Raw genomic sequence first — 15,760 nt, 5'->3', positions numbered from 1 at the left:
TAATTCAAACGATCTGCAGGCGGGAGTCTTACAGTAGGCATTGCGTTTCTCGCTGTTGAACAGACCTATGGGCGTCTCTCGAGCTATTCATCTACGGGACGGTACAGAAATGGAACGATACATCGCTTTCATCCATAAGAACAAGAAATAGTCAATCCGACTGGATCATCGGGTTACACCAGCTTTCCCTTTGTGTTGCATATATTCTTCCAACCGGTGGATGATATCGTCGCAATTTCCCAGAAGCAGAATCTGTGGGGCGGGAATATCAGCCATTCTGATGATGTGAACCGTGAATATGATATACACATGCCTCTGGATCGATCGCTTTAGGTTTGTTACGATTGATAAGTATTTGAGGTATATGCTTGAACAATTCTGCCGATACCAAGTTCTATCAGCTCATATAGGCGAGTCGGGCGTTTCTGTCGCCGGACTAACTTGGAATATCCCGAATCGGAGGAATCAAGAGGCTGGTGCCGATTACGATGAGCAAATCCGCTTGTAGGCGGTCTCTGTGAGCACGTTGAGGACGTAGCGAATCAGCCTATCTCTTGATCGTACCCTGTTTCACTAGCAGATGCCCACAACTTGAGCTGTTTCTCCACTCTCGTGTCGACGGGTTCTCCAAAAAATGTGATATCGGGCTAAGCGCAAGAAATCAACTTTCTAGATCGGACTAGGCATGTCCGCGTGATTCCACCCACACTTACTTTCATATATGGCAAGTAACCCCTTATCGGCTTAGATTTGGATCGCTTACAAACCTGACAGTACGGGACCGTGCCCTTCTGTATCTCTTCAGCAATATTCGCTCCCGGGACTTTGCGCTGGCATCTGATACAGGACGCAGTGGCGAATGTGCCTTCGCCCGACTGATAAGAATGACGAGCTTCTGCCAATTTGGGCCATGAAATCACTCACCGTGGCAAGGTATCACCGCCTCGATGCCGGCGGCAGTTTCTAGCTGATCGATGTTCTGTCTCAGCCGCACATTAGCCGACGTTCATCTATTCCGGGATCATGAATCCTTACTTGAGTATACAAGCGCAGCATCTGTGAGAAGGGTCGTACCCGCCGGTAAGCGAACCACCGCTGAAGTGTAAACGTGATGCACTGACTTTGCCGTTCAGTTCAAGAGATCTGATCCAGCGATGTGTCTCGGTCGGTGTACGATCCCCGGGAAGGACCTGCTTGGCGAACGAGCTAAGATCGACAATCGAGAAATATAAGCTCAAACCATGTGCTACGCGAATCATGAACCTACTAGAAGACTTCCGGATGTTCGCGAAAGACCTCTATACTCGCTAACTCTTGGGGATCTGCGATCTTGAAAGTATCCTCGGTCTCTTGAAGTCTTTGTCTCAACCGTTCGCCCTGCACTGCTGCTGCTCGCCTAGACCTCAGCGAAGGAGTGGGAGAATGCAGCGTGGCATCCGAGACCGGCGTCTCCGAGACCCGTCCCTCCTCCTCTAGACGTCCGTCTTTCATAGCCGCGTATAACCCATCTGAAGACCTAAAGTCTGAGGACGTGAAGGGAGCAATTAGCCTGGGAGGAAGGGTAGTATGAAACACGATGCCTTGCCTGGAATTCCGGCTGATGTAGAGATACCAGCTCCCACAAGCAGTAAGATCCTGCTGCTCTGTTCAATCAAGGTGGCGGCTCTTTCGATCGATTTCTGCAGAACAGCCTCGAGGTCCAAGGGTCTCTCGGCCTCTTCCGGCGGATCGTCCGTTCGCTTTCGCTTGCCCTTGTGGCCTGACATTGACCGCAAAAGATTGGGGTAATGAGAGAGCTCGATCCATGGCTTGTTATGCTACCCTTTCAGAATCGCGGGCGAGGCCAAAGAGGTCTAATCGGTCTCACCAAGTCACCAACGCTCTGAGCCGCCGGAGCGTCGACTTGCGACTTGACCTTTGTTGACAAAGTTGACGTCACTTTTGCAGAGATCACGTGACTGTGAGATGGTGAGGTATAACGTTCTGGGAGAAGTAGCTTGGGTTGCGTTCGCGATCATTCGACTATTATACGTCTATTTTTCAGAGTGCCACGTTTTGCTAGTGAATTGTTAACAAAATTCGGCAGCAAACAAAATTACGCAAGCACTCGAAAGTAGACCGTTCGCGATGAAGATATGTCTACTTTGAGCTGAGACTTCTCGACCGATATTCGAAGTCGACATCGGAGGTCGACAAGAACGTCGACATACCTAGGTCGACGTCTTGTAGCTGTAATATCTCATGAACGAACTATAAATATAGCTATGAACTACAGCACAGATGACGAGGACGAGGACCAGTACCTCATAGACGCTAATTCCGCCACCGTAGACTTATTGACGGCCGCTTCGCAAGCCTACGTTCAAATCGTTCGAGGTATCCTCGAGAGGCCCCCCCTTCGACCTATTATACATAGTCCCTTCTCGACGGCTCGTATCCTTCTTCAGACGGTCGGCGGACACCCTATGGCTTGCCACAACGCTATAGGAATGTCCGCCAGTTGTCTTGAACGAATTACCGACGATATCGACCAACTACATCGCATCAAACCCACCGACAACGTCAGTTTACAAGCGAAAGTTGCGATGACCTTATGGATGTTACGCAAGGCTGCTTCAAACCGTCTGACCCAGCAATACTGGCAGATTTCGCAGGCCAGTATCAGTAAGTAAGTGCCTGCAAAGTGGGGCCGGCCGGTTCGCCCGACGACTTGATCAATACTGTCAAATCTAGATACTTTCTATTAGGCTTGCCTGCAAGCCTGGAATAGTATCACACGGGACTAGAAGGTAAGGGTAAGGTAAGGAATGTAATAACGGATGTAGTACAACTGGTACTACATTACAGTAAACACATAGGGGGTGTTCTAGATATACTCCGTACGGAACTCCCATCGGAGGTCCCTGAAAAACTACCCGACGCGGTTGTTTGGTACGCGTACCGCGGATACTATAACAGGATCCCCCCCCTAGGCCGAGATTCCAGATCGGCCAGCGCCGGTCGTGTTTCACCTAAGCGCCTTTGTTCTCTCCTTTCGCTCTTTCCATCGGTAAGCGTTCGTCGCTTACACACGTCTACCTGTTTCACAGGGTACCCGAATTTCGGGCCCGATGGGGCGCGTCTTGCTGTCGTTCTTTTCTTTGTCCCTACGCGGACATCCAGATGGGCGTATGTCCGATCCATTGTTCGGGAGGTGTAAACAAAGGAATCCGTCGTTGATGTAGACGTCTAGACTGCTGTTGTTGTACGATATCCTCTCTCCATATGCCCATATCCATAGCAATAGTATTGTTCTAGTCGCTATCGTTGCTAGTATCGCAACCTTTCTTTTGTTCGGGCCGCCGCAGCAGCAAGGATGTAGGGTATAAAGGGGTTCGCGTTCGCGTCCGCGAGGTGGGGAGTAAGTCGTAGGTGTCCTTCGCTACTACTCACTTTACCCTTCCTACGCTATCTACCCCCCGTCTACCTTTACGCCCTCTTCGATATGCCTGCCACTCCCAAGACCCCCAAGAACCACGGCGACAAGCCGTATCAACCTTCGCCTTCGCGGTCGACCGCGAAGCTCGAGCAAGACCGGCGTCGGGGTTTTGTTTACCCCAAAACTCAGTCCGCCGGCGAGAGTGAGTGGTGTTCGTTTTTGCTGAGTCCGTCGGGGATAACATATCGGGCTATCTTCTAGAGGAACAAATCCACCAAGAGGAGTTGGGTCGTACCCACTTCAAGGCCGGTAACGCCTTCATCGGGCCTCTTGCGAAGGCGTGGCGGGAAGGGAACGTTGCCTCGTTCGATGGTATGATGGTATGTTCTTTTCTCTTTTCTACTCCCTCCATCGGGAGCACGGTTTACTGATTCCGATTGTACGTACGCAGGCCAATTTCCGTGGTGGTTGGAAGTGGTGTTGTCTTAACTGCTTCGGTTATGAGGACCGCTTCCACCTCTCCCCCGAGAACGACGTCCCCGGGTACACCGACAAGGACGGCAAGGGGTGGTACAACGTCATGGAGTTCGACGGCATGTTTGTCTGCCGCCACCCCGTCCCGGAGGCCGGGAAGTCCACCAGCGGCGGGAGCTCCTGCTTCTGTTGCCGCGGGACCAAGTTCAAGTGCGCCCCTTTGCCGTCCGCCTACATGACGGTTTTCAACAGAGACTACGGGGTCGTTACCCGGTACGAGGCAGCGTGCAAGGTCCTGACCATCCCCAACGTCCCTCACGAGGTCGCCATCGCCGTCGGGGACGAGTTGCAGCGGCTCATGAATCGCATGGTAAGTTGCTGTTCCGGTTTGGATCCCCGACGCAGGTACTTCTCGGAACTGATGTTTGTACCTTGCGTAGGTTCTCCCTTTACTCTCCAACAAGACCGACTGCTTGGTGGAGAACCGACTCGTCACTTCCTGGCAAGCGTACCGGGACGCGGAGATCCAGAAGCACAACGACGAGTGGGCCAAGAGCCACCCCGACGCCGCCCGCAACCCCGATGGGAGCGTCACCATCCCCGAGGCCGACGAGTGGCCTCAAAAGGAGCCTTACCGGGAGTTCCTCTTCAAGGGCCACGGCGAGGACATCGGGGAGCCCGTCCCCGCGGCGCCGATGGAGGGTCCGGCGGGCGCTGAGTACGACGACGACGTTCTCCGCACCCCCACCCCCTCTCCCCCTCCTTCCCCGACTCCCGCTCCCGCTTCCGGCAAGAAGCAGAAGAAGAAGAAGAAGGAGAAGAAGGTTGTCGATGCCTCGAACGACGAGGAGTAGAGGGTTCCGGGTCTTTTGGAGTTTCGTCGTGTTTGTATTCTCCGGATTGTTTTTACGTCGGGGTATTTTTTCTCTTGTACTTTTGATATACCATAATAGAGCCCCGACTTCATCTTCTTCTCTCTACGTGCGTTTACTCCTCGCGAGGGACTTGTGCGTTTCACTCCTCGCCAGGGACTTGTGCGTTTACTCCTCGCGAGGGACTTGTGCGTTTACTCCTCGCGAGGGACTTGTTTCGTATTGTACTTCTTGTACCGTTACCTTTTGATGGCGTATACTTTGATGAGTGTATCTCTCGTAGTAACTGTGAAGTCGAGTGTTTGAAAAAGTGAATGGTGATAAAAACATCCCCGCCGGGCCTGCCGTGGGGGTACAACAAATGATGAGCCAATAACAACACAACCGTACGTCTAATCAGCCGGGGTCCAGAGCAAAGGCTGCTCTCCATTCTGCCTAGCGAGCTCGGCTTCCCAAACTCCCTCCGGGACGGTCTCGACGGGCTGAACCCGGGCACCAGAGACATTCATCCGACCGTTGTTCCTACCCTTGAACCAAGCAGGGGCAGGGACCCTCTGGTTGGGACAGTTGACGGCTACATGGCCGTGCTGGAAGCACCGGTAGCATGGGTCGTTCCGCCTCATCCTGCCCGCATCGAGTTCCATGGGAGCAGCGGTGGAAGTGTTGGCGGCGGGGGTAGGAGTCGCAACGGGGGTATTGACCACAACGGGGTTACGAGGAGCGGAGTGGTTACTCGCTTGTCGGTTACCGCCCGAGTTGTAGCGGTTTCCCGAGAACATATGCCTTCTGGCGTCCGCCTGATCTTCGTACCGGCGGCATTCCATTTGGAATTCCGCCAGGGTCATTGTTTCTTGGCCCGGCATAGGGACGATGGCGTCTTTGAACGCTTGGCTCAGGTTGGCCCTGAACAGCATCCGGCGAGAATATTCGCAGACGTTGGGGAGGAGGGCCAAGAGGTCGTTGTACTTGGTGATGTACGTCGCGAGGCTCTTGGTACCCTGCCTTAAGTGAAATAATTCGGTCTCGGTTGCGACGATGTTCCGTCCTCCACCATAAGTGGAGATGAGCAGCTGCTCGAACTGCTCCCAGGTAGCCGGCACTCGGCCCGTGGAGTACTCCCGAGCCCAGTCGGCGGCCTGTCCTTCCATGTACGACTCCGCGTACATCATCTTCAGGCGGTCAGTAACGTAGACGCCCGGTTTGACCTCGAATTCCCGGTTGCATTGGTCCAGGAACCCTCGGACTTTCTCCTTCTTGCTGCCATCGAACTTGTCCGGCGTTCCAAACTTAAACAGTTTGGCCCGGGCCTCGTCCAAAGACGGTCGCGACTCCCTTGCCCTCGCCAACTCCAGCACCTGGATTTGCATGTTGGCCATCATTTGAAAGAGGGCATTCAAGTCCGGTGCGGCTGCAGTGGGAGCCAAGGTGGCTGCGGGGTTGCTCGCAGGAGGAGTTGGTACCACTCGTGGGGGGACCGTTCCCATGTTGTTGGCCGGCGTGGCCTGCGTTTGAGGTTGCTGGTTGGCAAACACCCGCAATTCGTTTGCGGTGGTCTCCGTTCCGGAGTCCGTCGTTCGCAACCACAAAAACCTTCCCTCCCCATCTACCTGCTGGCTTTGTCCATCCTCGGACAGCACAGGCGAGATCCCTGGCGGGATTCCTTGGGGGGTCCCATCGGGACGAAAACACTGGGTGAACGAAGTGTTCATCGCGTGGGGGTTTCTAGTCGGGGTGAAGTTTGTGGATCCGTTATTCTATTAGGCTTGCCTGCAAGCCTGGAATAGTATCACACGGGACTAGAAGGTAAGGGTAAGGTAAGGAATGTAATAACGGATGTAGTACAACTGGTACTACATTACAGTAAACACATAGGGGGTGTTCTAGATATACTCCGTACGGAACTCCCATCGGAGGTCCCTGAAAAACTACCCGACGCGGTTGTTTGGTACGCGTACCGCGGATACTATAACAGGATCCCCCCCCTAGGCCGAGATTCCAGATCGGCCAGCGCCGGTCGTGTTTCACCTAAGCGCCTTTGTTCTCTCCTTTCGCTCTTTCCATCGGTAAGCGTTCGTCGCTTACACACGTCTACCTGTTTCACAGGGTACCCGAATTTCGGGCCCGATGGGGCGCGTCTTGCTGTCGTTCTTTTCTTTGTCCCTACGCGGACATCCAGATGGGCGTATGTCCGATCCATTGTTCGGGAGGTGTAAACAAAGGAATCCGTCGTTGATGTAGACGTCTAGACTGCTGTTGTTGTACGATATCCTCTCTCCATATGCCCATATCCATAGCAATAGTATTGTTCTAGTCGCTATCGTTGCTAGTATCGCAACCTTTCTTTTGTTCGGGCCGCCGCAGCAGCAAGGATGTAGGGTATAAAGGGGTTCGCGTTCGCGTCCGCGAGGTGGGGAGTAAGTCGTAGGTGTCCTTCGCTACTACTCACTTTACCCTTCCTACGCTATCTACCCCCCGTCTACCTTTACGCCCTCTTCGATATGCCTGCCACTCCCAAGACCCCCAAGAACCACGGCGACAAGCCGTATCAACCTTCGCCTTCGCGGTCGACCGCGAAGCTCGAGCAAGACCGGCGTCGGGGTTTTGTTTACCCCAAAACTCAGTCCGCCGGCGAGAGTGAGTGGTGTTCGTTTTTGCTGAGTCCGTCGGGGATAACATATCGGGCTATCTTCTAGAGGAACAAATCCACCAAGAGGAGTTGGGTCGTACCCACTTCAAGGCCGGTAACGCCTTCATCGGGCCTCTTGCGAAGGCGTGGCGGGAAGGGAACGTTGCCTCGTTCGATGGTATGATGGTATGTTCTTTTCTCTTTTCTACTCCCTCCATCGGGAGCACGGTTTACTGATTCCGATTGTACGTACGCAGGCCAATTTCCGTGGTGGTTGGAAGTGGTGTTGTCTTAACTGCTTCGGTTATGAGGACCGCTTCCACCTCTCCCCCGAGAACGACGTCCCCGGGTACACCGACAAGGACGGCAAGGGGTGGTACAACGTCATGGAGTTCGACGGCATGTTTGTCTGCCGCCACCCCGTCCCGGAGGCCGGGAAGTCCACCAGCGGCGGGAGCTCCTGCTTCTGTTGCCGCGGGACCAAGTTCAAGTGCGCCCCTTTGCCGTCCGCCTACATGACGGTTTTCAACAGAGACTACGGGGTCGTTACCCGGTACGAGGCAGCGTGCAAGGTCCTGACCATCCCCAACGTCCCTCACGAGGTCGCCATCGCCGTCGGGGACGAGTTGCAGCGGCTCATGAATCGCATGGTAAGTTGCTGTTCCGGTTTGGATCCCCGACGCAGGTACTTCTCGGAACTGATGTTTGTACCTTGCGTAGGTTCTCCCTTTACTCTCCAACAAGACCGACTGCTTGGTGGAGAACCGACTCGTCACTTCCTGGCAAGCGTACCGGGACGCGGAGATCCAGAAGCACAACGACGAGTGGGCCAAGAGCCACCCCGACGCCGCCCGCAACCCCGATGGGAGCGTCACCATCCCCGAGGCCGACGAGTGGCCTCAAAAGGAGCCTTACCGGGAGTTCCTCTTCAAGGGCCACGGCGAGGACATCGGGGAGCCCGTCCCCGCGGCGCCGATGGAGGGTCCGGCGGGCGCTGAGTACGACGACGACGTTCTCCGCACCCCCACCCCCTCTCCCCCTCCTTCCCCGACTCCCGCTCCCGCTTCCGGCAAGAAGCAGAAGAAGAAGAAGAAGGAGAAGAAGGTTGTCGATGCCTCGAACGACGAGGAGTAGAGGGTTCCGGGTCTTTTGGAGTTTCGTCGTGTTTGTATTCTCCGGATTGTTTTTACGTCGGGGTATTTTTTCTCTTGTACTTTTGATATACCATAATAGAGCCCCGACTTCATCTTCTTCTCTCTACGTGCGTTTACTCCTCGCGAGGGACTTGTGCGTTTCACTCCTCGCCAGGGACTTGTGCGTTTACTCCTCGCGAGGGACTTGTGCGTTTACTCCTCGCGAGGGACTTGTTTCGTATTGTACTTCTTGTACCGTTACCTTTTGATGGCGTATACTTTGATGAGTGTATCTCTCGTAGTAACTGTGAAGTCGAGTGTTTGAAAAAGTGAATGGTGATAAAAACATCCCCGCCGGGCCTGCCGTGGGGGTACAACAAATGATGAGCCAATAACAACACAACCGTACGTCTAATCAGCCGGGGTCCAGAGCAAAGGCTGCTCTCCATTCTGCCTAGCGAGCTCGGCTTCCCAAACTCCCTCCGGGACGGTCTCGACGGGCTGAACCCGGGCACCAGAGACATTCATCCGACCGTTGTTCCTACCCTTGAACCAAGCAGGGGCAGGGACCCTCTGGTTGGGACAGTTGACGGCTACATGGCCGTGCTGGAAGCACCGGTAGCATGGGTCGTTCCGCCTCATCCTGCCCGCATCGAGTTCCATGGGAGCAGCGGTGGAAGTGTTGGCGGCGGGGGTAGGAGTCGCAACGGGGGTATTGACCACAACGGGGTTACGAGGAGCGGAGTGGTTACTCGCTTGTCGGTTACCGCCCGAGTTGTAGCGGTTTCCCGAGAACATATGCCTTCTGGCGTCCGCCTGATCTTCGTACCGGCGGCATTCCATTTGGAATTCCGCCAGGGTCATTGTTTCTTGGCCCGGCATAGGGACGATGGCGTCTTTGAACGCTTGGCTCAGGTTGGCCCTGAACAGCATCCGGCGAGAATATTCGCAGACGTTGGGGAGGAGGGCCAAGAGGTCGTTGTACTTGGTGATGTACGTCGCGAGGCTCTTGGTACCCTGCCTTAAGTGAAATAATTCGGTCTCGGTTGCGACGATGTTCCGTCCTCCACCATAAGTGGAGATGAGCAGCTGCTCGAACTGCTCCCAGGTAGCCGGCACTCGGCCCGTGGAGTACTCCCGAGCCCAGTCGGCGGCCTGTCCTTCCATGTACGACTCCGCGTACATCATCTTCAGGCGGTCAGTAACGTAGACGCCCGGTTTGACCTCGAATTCCCGGTTGCATTGATCCAGGAACCCTCGGACCTTCTCCTTCTTGCTGCCATCGAACTTGTCCGGCGTTCCAAACTTAAACAGTTTGGCCCGGGCCTCGTCCGAAGACGGCCGCGACTCCCTTGCCCTCGCCAACTCCAACACCTGGACCTGCATGTTGGCCATCATTTGAAAGAGGGCATTCAAGTCCGGTGCGGCTGCAGTGGGAGCCAAGGTGGCTGCGGGGTTGCTCGCAGGAGGAGTTGGTACCACTCGTGGGGGGACCGTTCCCATGTTGTTGGCCGGCGTGGCCTGCGTTTGAGGTTGCTGGTTGGCAAACACCCGCAATTCGTTTGCGGTGGTCTCCGTTCCGGAGTCCGTCGTTCGCAACCACAAAAACCTTCCCTCCCCATCTACCTGCTGGCTTTGTCCATCCTCGGACAGCACAGGCGAGATCCCTGGCGGGATTCCTTGGGGGGTCCCATCGGGACGAAAACACTGGGTGAACGAAGTGTTCATCGCGTGGGGGTTTCTAGTCGGGGTGAAGTTTGTGGATCCGTTATTCTATTAGGCTTGCCTGCAAGCCTGGAATAGTATCACACGGGACTAGAAGGTAAGGGTAAGGTAAGGAATGTAATAACGGATGTAGTACAACTGGTACTACATTACAGTAAACACATAGGGGGTGTTCTAGATATACTCCGTACGGAACTCCCATCGGAGGTCCCTGAAAAACTACCCGACGCGGTTGTTTGGTACGCGTACCGCGGATACTATAACACTTTCATGAAGTTATCGACGCTATGTTCGACGTTTGATTCTACGGCCGCTACGTCAAACAACCGACAGCCGATGACCTTCCCCTCCATGTAGACAAGTACACAGACCGTAAATACCGCCTATTAGGCTTGCCTGCAAGCCTGGAATAGTATCACGCGGGACTAGAAGGTAAGGGTAAGGTAATGAATGTAATAACGGATGTAGTACAACTAGTACTACATTACAGTAAACACATAGGGGGTGTTCTAGATATACTCCGTACGGAACTCCCATCGGAGGTCCCTGTAAAACTACCCGACGCGGATGTTTGATACGCGTACCGCGGATACTATAACAGGATCCCCCCCCTAGGCCGAGATTCCAGATCGGCCAGCGCCGGTCGTGTTTCATGTAGGCGCCTTTGTTCTCTCCTTTTGCCCTTCCCACCGGTAAGCGTTCGTCGCTTACACACGTCTACCTGTTTCACAGGGTACCCGAATTTCGGGCCCGATGGGGCGCGTCTCGTTTGTTGTTCTTTTCTTTGTCCTGGCGCGGACATCCGTATGGGCGCATGTCCGACTCATTGTTCGGGAGGTGTAAACAAAGGAGACCGTCGTTGATGTTGACGTCTATACCGCTGTTGTTGTACGATACCCTCTCTCCATATGCCCATATCCATAGCAATAGTATTGTTCTAGTTGCTCTCTTTGCTAGTATCGCAACTCTTCTTTTGTTTGGGCCGCCGTAGCAGCAGGGATGTAGGGTATAAAGGGGTTCGCGTTCGCGTTTGCGAGGTGGGGAGTAAGTCGTAGGTGTCCTTTCGCTACTACTCACTTTCCCCTCCTACGCTATCTATCCCCCATCTACCTTTCTATTCCATTCGACATGCCTCCCACTCCCAAGACTTCCAAGAACCACGGCGATAAGCCGTACTCTCCGTCGACTCCGAAAGGGACGTCGAAGCTCGAGCAGGATCGGGGCAGGGGTTTCGTATACCCCAAGACCAAGTCCGCCGACGAGAGTGAGTGGTATCCGTCTGGGTGGGGTCCGCTGTGGCTAACATGTCGGTCGCTCCTTCAGAGGGGCAGGTTCGGTCCGAAGAACTTGCTCGCACGGCCTTCTTGGCCGATAGTCCTTCCATCCCTTCCCTCAAGAAGTTGTGGAAGGAGGGAAACGTCGCGGGGTTCGACGGTTTGATGGTATGTATTGTTCTTTTCTTTTATTCTCTCCGGTGGGGTTGTCGTATGCTGATTCCAATCGTGCGTACATAGGCTCAGTACCGTGGTGGCTGGAAGTGGTGCTGCCTCAACTGTTTCGGTCACGAGGACCGCTTCCACCTCTCCGCCGAAAACTCGGTTCCCGGTTACGTCGAGGATGGGGTCAAAGGGTGGTACAACGTGATGGAGTTCGAAGGCATCTACTTTTGCCGCCACCCTCTACCGGACGCGGGGAAATCCTCTGGACAGGGGAGTTCCTGCTTCCCTTGTCGGGGAACGAACATCAAGTGCGCCCCTTTGCCGTCCACCTTCATGACGGTTTTCGATCCGGCCTACGGTATCCGCACCCGGTACCAGGCGGCGTGTGAGGTCCTTACGATCCCCAACGTCCCCAATCCGGTTGCTATCGCCGTCGCGGACGAATTTCAGAGGATCATGAAGCTCATGGTAAGCAGTCGCTCCGATTTGAACCCCCGGCGGGGATCTGCCTCGGAGTTAACGTTCGCCTTTCGCGTAGGTTCTTCCCCTTCTCTCGAACAAGACCGATTGTCTTGTAGAGACCCGATGCTATCCCGCCTGGCTCGCTGTAAAGGACAAGTACCGCAAGAGGTACTTCCTGTCGTGGTGCCGAAAGCACCCGTACGTCGCCAACGAAAACGGGACCGTCACCATCCCCGATCGTGACGCGTGGGACGAGGACAAGTCCTACCGGGACTTCCTCTTCGAAGGGCATGGTGAGGATGTTGGGGAACCCCCCGTCGCTGCTGACGGACCGGTCGGCGAGGCGTACGACGCCGACGTCCTCCGCACCCCTACGCCTTCCCCTCCTCCGTCCCCGACGCCGACTTCCGCCGCCGGCAAGAGGAAGAAGAAGAAGGTCGTCGCCGCTTCGGAAGGCGACGAGTGAGTGGTTTCCGGGTCTTTTGGAGTTTTGTCGTGTTTGTATTCTCCGGATTGTTTTTACGTCGGGGTCTCTTTTTCTCTTGTATTTTTGATATACCATAATAGAGTCCCGACTTCACCTTCCTCTCTCTATGTGCGTTTACTCCTCGCGAGGGACTTGTGCGTTTCACTCCTCGCCAGGGACTTGTGCGTTTACTCCTCGCGAGGGACTTGTTTCAGGTTGTGTTCTTCAGTAGTGTGCGTTTACTCCTCGCGAGGGACATGTTTCGTATTGTACTTCTTGTACAGTTACCTTTTGATGGCGTATACTTTGGTGAGTGTATTTCTCGTAGTAACTGTGAAGTCGAGTGTTTGAAAAAGTGAATGGTGATAAAAACATCCCCGCCGGGCCTGCCGTGGGGGTACAACAAATGATGAGCCAATAACAACACAACCGTACGTCTAATCAGTCGGGGTCCAGAGCAAAGGCTGCTCTCCGTTCTGCCTCGCGAGCTCGGCTTCCCAAACTCCCTCCGGGACGGTCTCGACGGGCTGAACCCGGGCACCAGAGACATTCATCCGACCGTTGTTCCTACCCTTGAACCAAGCAGGGGCAGGGACCCTCTGGTTGGGACAGTTGACGGCTACATGGCCGTGCTGGAAGCACCGGTAGCATGGGTCGTTCCGCCTCATCCTGCCCGCATCGAGTTCCATGGGAGCAGCGGTGGAAGTGTTGGCGGCGGGGGTAGGAGTCGCAACGGGGGTATTGACCACAACGGGGTTACGAGGAGCGGAGTGGTTACTCGCTTGTCGGTTACCGCCCGAGTTGTAGCGGTTTCCCGAGGACATATGCCTTCTGGCGTCCGCCTGATCTTCGTACCGGCGGCATTCCATTTGGAATTCCGCCAGGGTCATTGTTTCTTGGCCCGGCATAGGGACGATGGCGTCTTTGAACGCTTGGCTCAGGTTGGCCCTGAACAGCATCCGGCGAGAATATTCGCAGACGTTGGGGAGGAGGGCCAAGAGGTCGTTGTACTTGGTGATGTACGTCGCGAGGCTCTTGGTACCCTGCCTTAAGTGAAATAATTCGGTCTCGGTTGCGACGATGTTCCGTCCTCCACCATAAGTGGAGATGAGCAGCTGCTCGAACTGCTCCCAGGTAGCCGGCACTCGGCCCGTGGAGTACTCCCGAGCCCAGTCGGCGGCCTGTCCTTCCATGTACGACTCCGCGTACATCATCTTCAGGCGGTCAGTAACGTAGACGCCCGGTTTGACCTCGAATTCCCGGTTGCATTGGTCCAGGAACCCTCGGACTTTCTCCTTCTTGCTGCCATCGAACTTGTCCGGCGTTCCAAACTTAAACAGTTTGGCCCGGGCCTCGTCCAAAGACGGTCGCGACTCCCTTGCCCTCGCCAACTCCAACACCTGGACCTGCATGTTGGCCATCATTTGAAAGAGGGCATTCAAGTCCGGTGCGGCTGCAGTGGGAGCCAAGGTGGCTGCGGGGTTGCTCGCAGGAGGAGTTGGTACCACTCGTGGGGGGACCGTTCCCATGTTGTTGGCCGGCGTGGCCTGCGTTTGAGGTTGCTGGTTGGCAAACACCCGCAATTCGTTTGCGGTGGTCTCCGTTCCGGAGTCCGTCGTTCGCAACCACAAAAACCTTCCCTCCCCATCTACCTGCTGGCTTTGTCCATCCTCGGACAGCACAGGCGAGATCCCTGGCGGGATTCCTTGGGGGGTCCCATCGGGACGAAAACACTGGGTGAACGAAGTGTTCATCGCGTGGGGGTTTCTAGTCGGGGTGAAGTTTGTGGATCCGTTATTCTATTAGGCTTGCCTGCAAGCCTGGAATAGTATCACACGGGACTAGAAGGTAAGGGTAAGGTAAGGAATGTAATAACGGATGTAGTACAACTGGTACTACATTACAGTAAACACATAGGGGGTGTTCTAGATATACTCCGTACGGAACTCCCATCGGAGGTCCCTGAAAAACTACCCGACGCGGTTGTTTGGTACGCGTACCGCGGATACTATAACACTTTCATGAAGTTATCGACGCTATGTTCGACGTTTGATTCTACGGCCGCTACGTCAAACAACCGACAGCCGACGACCTTCCCCTCCATGTAGACAAGTACACAGACCGTAAATACCGCCTATTAGGCTTGCCTGCAAGCCTGGAATAGTATCACGCGGGACTAGAAGGTAAGGGTAAGGTAATGAATGTAATAACGGATGTAGTACAACTAGTACTACATTACAGTAAACACATAGGGGGTGTTCTAGATATACTCCGTACGGAACTCCCATCGGAGGTCCCTGTAAAACTACCCGACGCGGATGTTTGATACGCGTACCGCGGATACTATAACAGGATCCCCCCCCTAGGCCGAGATTCCAGATCGGCCAGCGCCGGTCGTGTTTCATGTAGGCGCCTTTGTTCTCTCCTTTTGCCCTTCCCACCGGTAAGCGTTCGTCGCTTACACACGTCTACCTGTTTCACAGGGTACCCGAATTTCGGGCCCGATGGGGCGCGTCTCGTTTGTTGTTCTTTTCTTTGTCCTGGCGCGGACATCCGTATGGGCGCATGTCCGACTCATTGTTCGGGAGGTGTAAACAAAGGAGACCGTCGTTGATGTTGACGTCTATACCGCTGTTGTTGTACGATACCCTCTCTCCATATGCCCATATCCATAGCAATAGTATTGTTCTAGTTGCTCTCTTTGCTAGTATCGCAACTCTTCTTTTGTTTGGGCCGCCGTAGCAGCAGGGATGTAGGGTATAAAGGGGTTCGCGTTCGCGTTTGCGAGGTGGGGAGTAAGTCGTAGGTGTCCTTTCGCTACTACTCACTTTCCCCTCCTACGCTATCTATCCCCCATCTACCTTTCTATTCCATTCGACATGCCTCCCACTCCCAAGACTTCCAAGAACCACGGCGATAAGCCGTACTCTCCGTCGACTCCGAAAGGGACGTCGAAGCTCGAGCAGGATCGGGGCAGGGGTTTCGTATACCCCAAGACCAAGTCCGCCGACGAGAGTGAGTGGTATCCGTCTGGGTGGGGTCCGCTGTGGCTAACATGTCGGTCGCTCCTTCAGAGGGGCAGGTTCGGTCCGAAGAACTTGCTCGCACGGCCTTCTTGGCCGATAGTCCTTCCATCCCTTCCCTC

General features: G+C 54.7%; 1 protein-coding gene across 1 annotated transcript; it reads right to left on the bottom strand.

The window, feature by feature from the left end:
* Positions 1-60: 60 nt before the first annotated feature.
* On the bottom strand, positions 61-2,011 carry HD553DRAFT_347584 (DHS-like NAD/FAD-binding domain-containing protein). The gene is made up of 10 exons (XM_046183310.1): positions 1,586-2,011; positions 1,268-1,523; positions 1,122-1,206; positions 1,036-1,056; positions 925-979; positions 714-865; positions 589-647; positions 442-515; positions 314-378; positions 61-252 (listed from the first exon to the last, which is right to left on the bottom strand). Exons 1-10 carry the CDS (start codon positions 1,764-1,766, stop codon positions 166-168), a joined length of 1,035 nt encoding a protein of 344 aa, XP_046039625.1. The 5' UTR covers positions 1,767-2,011; the 3' UTR covers positions 61-165.
* Positions 2,012-15,760: the final 13,749 nt, after the last annotated feature.

This window comes from Filobasidium floriforme (assembly GCF_021052385.1).
Source record: "Filobasidium floriforme strain CBS 6241 chromosome Unknown HD553scaffold_2, whole genome shotgun sequence".
Classification (NCBI taxonomy): Eukaryota; Fungi; Basidiomycota; class Tremellomycetes; order Filobasidiales; family Filobasidiaceae; genus Filobasidium; species Filobasidium floriforme.
Note: the sequence above shows the minus strand (reverse complement) of the source record. Positions and strands in the feature narration are given on the sequence as shown.